Below are 5,779 nucleotides of genomic sequence, written 5' to 3' on the forward strand. Positions count from 1 at the left end.
GTTTTTACCGATACTCGGACAATTGAGCATTTATTGAATGAATTAAATTAGTTTCGTTGTATTCGGAAAGTGGAGTTCCACTAGAAAGTGAATAAAATTAGTTTAATACAAAGATAGTACAAAATAATTTCTGCAATATTTTGCAACTGAACTTAACTGAATGCCAGAGAAGACTGATTGAGTCAAAGTTATACTTGAGGCGGTAAAGTGAATTTTAAGGCGATAATCGTAACCACATATGCATACAATACATAAGCTTGTATACTTGTTCACATCAATATTCACAAACACTTAGCGTTAAGCAGCCAAAGTTCTCTCGACTTCCTCTTTGATAAAACTGCTAGCTCTTATCTGGTCTTATAAACATTCCACGAGTTCAAGTATGAGTTTAAACTACTTATATATATATATATATTTAATGGACTACATAGGTTGGAGTAATATCTATCGACATTAAACAAAAATTAAGTGAAATTAAAAATTCAACATCATTATATTAGAATTAAGATCCCCAATGGAAAACAAATATCAGAGCGAAAAAAATGCATTCATTCAATTTAATAATTGGAATACCAAGAAAACTAATTTCCCAAATAATCTATTTCGTTCTTTTATTTAATTAAAGTTTAGCTTTTAGCTTTAAAAATAATGAATAACCTTAAAAGAGACTTAACTTTATTTTTGATTCTTTTGTTCGACAGTATAAAAACGTATCAACTTATGGGTTAAACATTACAATAAAACATACAATGCTGGACACATAAATAATTTTGCTTTGATATGTTACAAGTCTGACAGACATTGGCAAATTTTGGAGCATTACGAATAATCACAATTGAACAATATAAAACAGTTGTAAATATTAAAAAAGAGAAACATAAAACACATTAACTATCAATTTGTAAAAGCTATCAAGATTACCTAAAGTACATAAACAAAGCGTTCTAAGGCAACTTTGAGACAATGAGGCAGGTCACAACATCTGGACAAAGGCGAGACTCAACAGGGAACCAGCTGCCATGCCCACACTTAAGGAGGCGGCCATTATAGACGACGCCAGCTGCTTCTCATGCTGTTTCACACTACGCGGCGCCATGATGAGCAAAATGTTGGTCAAGTAACCATTGGACAAGGCAAAGATAACGATCATGGCTATAAACGTATAGTCGTGTTGGATCAGAGTGGGCAGGAATTGATGTTCGCTGGTGTTGGAGAGCAGAAAACACGGCACGAGCACCACACGCACCACAGTCCAGAGCAGCGTCGTCTGTTGATTCGTTGGACGCTCTAGATATCCAGCAATTAGTCTGCCAAAGTAATCGCCACAATTGAAGAACAAATAATTCACCACGGGTAGATAATAAACATCTGCAAAGAACAAGCATTAATCAGATGATCTTTGATACAATTATTTAATATTAGAGAGCGCTACGATACTAGTTTTAAAAATATAAAAACAACATTTTTATTAGTTATTATCTATTCATCTCAATAGAAAAAAATATATATTGACTAAATTTCCATTTAAAAATCTAGAGTAATTTGTTTTTAATAAAAATATAAAATAAAAGTAATAATTTAATTTTTTATAAACAAAATTCACTTATATAAAATCTGCAAAAATTGGTTGCTTTTTTAATATATTCTGTCTCTTTTGATATTTAAGTATTCCTTTTAAATATTATGTTAAATTTTTATTAAAAAAACTCTGAGATAACTTTTATTATACATTTTTAAGATCTAAGTTGAAAATAATAATTACTCCATGACTATTAAACAAAAGTTGAAATGTAAGAATGTTTTATGATAAAAAAAAGAGTTCAGATTATTTTTTAAGATAAAAATAGGAAATATCACTTAAGCCAGTGTAAAAATTGTATTTAGATATATCTAAGATTTTTCTATTATGGTTTTTTCGGCAGAGTTTGTATCTGTTAATTTTTTTAGCGATTCCTGATATATATTTAAATTCAAGGCTTACCAGTCCACGGGCTGTGGCTTTCGTAGTGCTCCGACTGCATGAGCACCGTCACCGCGGGATAAACAGACAGCGTTGTGGCATAGAGTAATGCCAGACTCGCTGCTTGGATATAGATCTTGCCCATTACTTCCCGCAATATGGGCTCGAGCGGCACACCCGTGTCCTCGTTGCGACTGTGCGACGGTTGGGCACTGATCACTTTGTACTTATCACCTCCCTCCAGATAATACTTGAAGTATGCCCGTTGTGCCATCGCCAAGTAACTGATAATGCAGAGGAAGATCAACAGTGCTCCCAGGCAAAAGAACACAAAGGCCGTCGTCGAGGGTCCTGCATCAAAGGCCAGGACTAGGATGAAGGCCAAGGCGGTGAGAATTCCCCCCAAGGCTTGACCGCTGACCACAGCTGTCATATACTCGGAAGGAAAGAGTCCAGCGACGCCGTACAAGGCACCCGACATGGTGGCAGAGGAAACTAGAAGTATAAACATAGATTAAAACAGGAAAAGTAAACTAACAGCAGCAAGCAGAAGTTTGATTACTCTAATATTTTCTATGAAACGAACAAGTTTTTCTTACAAATTTATATTTCAAACGATCGCTCCTATGGCAGCTATATAATATAGTAATCCAATTCCAACTTAATTCGGTTAGTATGCATAATATTGCACTTAAACTTGTGAGTTTAAATGAGATACCTCAAAGGACAAGAAGGATTTATAAACTAAAAGTTTACTTTAAGCAGATTATTTCTAAAACAGATGTATGATTGATTTGATTTGATTTTAAAGAAATTTTACCAAAACATGTAAAATGCAAAATAATTTTTAATACAAAATCTGTTATTTTGACTGCGATATTTCAAAATACAAAAATCTTTTTCATACAAAAGGATAAATGATTTAGGAGCCTGATTTGAGCTAAGATTTTTCATGATATAAAAGAAAGTAACAAGTACACAATAAGTACTTAAGATACCTTAAGAAACTGACTAATCCTGATATTCAGATTTAACTAAAACTTTGTCAGTATGTATAAACTATTATTAAATTTTTAACTTGAGAGTTTGATTGGGAAAATTCAAAGAGCAACAAAGAATTTATAAAAAATGTTAATTTTCGACTTATCGTTTCATTGAGATATATGTATATAAATTTATTTAGTGATTTAATCTGCTTGATTTGGACGCATGTATCGCGATCCTCACTTACTATTAAGTAGGACGACTATGATGAGCGTAATGAGAAAGAATTGCTCCTGCCATTTGTCCGTATTAACATCCACAAATCCGGTGGTGATGCCAAAAAGCACAAAGATGGTGCAGAGTGTGCCCAGCATTTTGGCACGCAGTGTGATGTGATGTCCATAGACGGCATTTAACAAGAGGAACGTGGTGCCTGAGATGGTCGCAGTCAGAGTCAAATCACAGGTGAAGCTTTTCTGCAGTGGCGTGAGTTCGTCTTCGAGTTGAGTTCCATTGAGGGTTGTATTCCGGAATTTGTACTTCCAATACTGTGAATGAACAACAGTTATGAATAATATGTATGTCACGTTGTGGTGCAGTGCTGGGACAGTGTGGCAGAACAGATTTTTTTCCAGCCAAATTTAATTGTTTTTTTTTCAGTGAATTATGAATTTAAACAGACTTCTCTACTGATAGTTTTTCTGTTTTTTTGCCTACTAAAACATTGCGTATATTTGCAAGCGAATACTATTAAAGCATGACGAATTTAAATTTATATAATATAAAACAGCTTTATGGCCCTAATACTTTTATGAATGAATGTATAAACTTCAAAAAATATTAGATAGTCTTACAAAAATTTAAGAAAAATTGTAATACAGGTGTCTTTCACAAATTTCCATGGATTTCTTAATTTATTATTTTTACAATCTATTAAACAATCTTTAAAATTTTAAAATCTCAGGTTTTTGAAGATTTAGAGATTTTATTTTGCGGATATATTTTAAAAGTCACAATAAATTTATTTTAAAAATAAAAAAATTATATTTATTTTTGTCTTTTTCGTACACAATAAATACATTTCATTTATTTTAGCTTTGTTTGTTTAATTTAAAAAAATTTAGCTGGATCAATAAATTTAAAAAATTTTTAAGTTAGTATTATTTTAATGAATAATTATTGTGTTTTATAATAGACTTGTTTTAGATAAATTGGATGAGAAAAGGTTTTAATAAAATATGTGTGGAATTTGGTAAGCGTATTAATATAATTTGCCGTATAAACATATTATATAAGAATAAATTATTTGATTATTGATTTATTGTTTAAGAACTTGACATTTTTTTTTTTAATTTTGGCCTAGCTTTTTATTTCCATATCAAAGGTTGGCAGCACTGTGCAGGGTGATATTAGGAGAGGGGTGGGAATTAGGGGGATTGAGTCAACCAAAGTAGCGTAAACAAAGAAAAACTAAAGACGATAACAACAATAATAAAGAACAGAGAGGGTGAGTAGAAAAAAGAGATGAAGATTAAGAGAGTAAGAGAGAGAGAGAGAGAGAGAGGGAGGAAGAGCGATAAGAAAGACCTTAGACAGCGACGCACTAATTATGCACTTTGTAATCCAATAATGATGAGGATCATTACAATAATGATGTTGATGATCATTTGGTCTACTTACATCCTCGGCGGTGACAAAGAAATTCCATGGCGTCATGGTTCCAATTCCAAGCAGATAGAACACACAGTAGGTTAAGGTCGATCCGGCGGTGGGTGCGGTGGACATTAAAACCACCTCATCGTGTTCCCGCTCCAACAGACAACGATCATCATCTATGTTGTATTCCCCCTCTCCACCGTGTGGTAAGAATGCGGGCACAAAACCACCACCAACTCCCTCCGCTCCAACTCCACCATCAAGCATTGGCTCATCTTCCTCCTGCTCCTCCTCCTGCCGCACGAGCAGCCTTTGACGATCATCTGCGTTTCGTGGCATGTTCAATACAATTATTGATATAAGAACTCTATTATTTATTTATTATGGTTAATAAAAACAGCTGTTCTGTCTTATCCCGTTACTTCATCAGCAGCTGCTCATGACACATTAATTCACATTTCCATTGAATTAAACTATTTCACGCCTTCTTCAATTGTTGTTACGCTCTGCGCTGTTTACAACAATATTAATTAACGTACAAAGTATAAATAAAATTGATAATTGCGCAAAATGCGTTGTTTGTGTTGTTTTTATGAGAGTTGTGCGCTCTTTGCAGTATTTTTGGTATTTTCTTTGGCTGGTCACACTGCACAAGCAGCTGACTGCAATTTAACCACTGTCTGGCAACTTAGCTATTTTTTTATTGGCTAGTTCTGGCTATTTTTAGAGTTTGCCAGTCGACTGCATGGATGGCTGCCAGCATATTTTTGTTGAGCGCGTTGTTTGAAATTCTAGGCTATGGTAGACTACGTTTATTTTTCAAAACAAAATGGCAAGTAATTAATATATTTCTTGCCAATAATCCATTAAAAAATTTGCAGTTCATTTGTATTAAAGAGCAGCAGTCACAATGGCTTGAGGCGCGTTGCCAACCATTGTGGATTTGCACAGAGCGTTGCCAGTCAACTGCCAGGCTGCCAACCTGTTGCAATTTGGCGCGCTGTTTGAAATTGTTATGTTATTTGTATTGCTTTATTATGTGCACTTTGTGGCTGCTTAATTGCGTTTTATAGCAAAGGGCTCAACTACAAAGTGTAATTTAATTGCCCAAGCAGAAGCAGCAGCAGCAACTGATGATGAATGAATGCAATTTGTATTTAATCAATAAGCACGCCCCGC

The 5,779-nt window shown here is 34.0% G+C and overlaps 1 protein-coding gene across 1 annotated transcript; it reads right to left on the bottom strand.

Moving 5' to 3' along the window:
* Positions 1-646: 646 nt before the first annotated feature.
* On the bottom strand, positions 647-5,223 carry LOC117781704 (equilibrative nucleoside transporter 1). Its single transcript, XM_034618510.1, has 4 exons — positions 4,625-5,223; positions 3,192-3,492; positions 1,982-2,455; positions 647-1,368 (listed from the first exon to the last, which is right to left on the bottom strand). Exons 1-4 carry the CDS (start codon positions 4,937-4,939, stop codon positions 974-976), a joined length of 1,485 nt encoding a protein of 494 aa, XP_034474401.1. The 5' UTR covers positions 4,940-5,223; the 3' UTR covers positions 647-973.
* Positions 5,224-5,779: the final 556 nt, after the last annotated feature.

Source organism: Drosophila innubila (genome assembly GCF_004354385.1).
Source record: "Drosophila innubila isolate TH190305 chromosome 2L unlocalized genomic scaffold, UK_Dinn_1.0 4_B_2L, whole genome shotgun sequence".
NCBI lineage: Eukaryota > Metazoa > Arthropoda > Insecta > Diptera > Drosophilidae > Drosophila > Drosophila innubila.

Bases quoted from the DNA above. Each gene is read 5' to 3' on its own strand.
- LOC117781704 (XM_034618510.1), bottom strand. From the start codon at position 4,939: ATGCCACGAAACGCAGATGATCGTCAAAGGCTGCTCGTGCGGCAGGAG. The intron at 3,493-4,624 runs GTAAGTAGACCA...GTTCATTCACAG, and splicing joins TCTTTGTCACCGCCGAGGAT to TATTGGAAGTACAAATTCCG. The intron at 1,369-1,981 runs GTAAGCCTTGAA...TGTTCTTTGCAG, and splicing joins AAGCCACAGCCCGTGGACTG to ATGTTTATTATCTACCCGTG.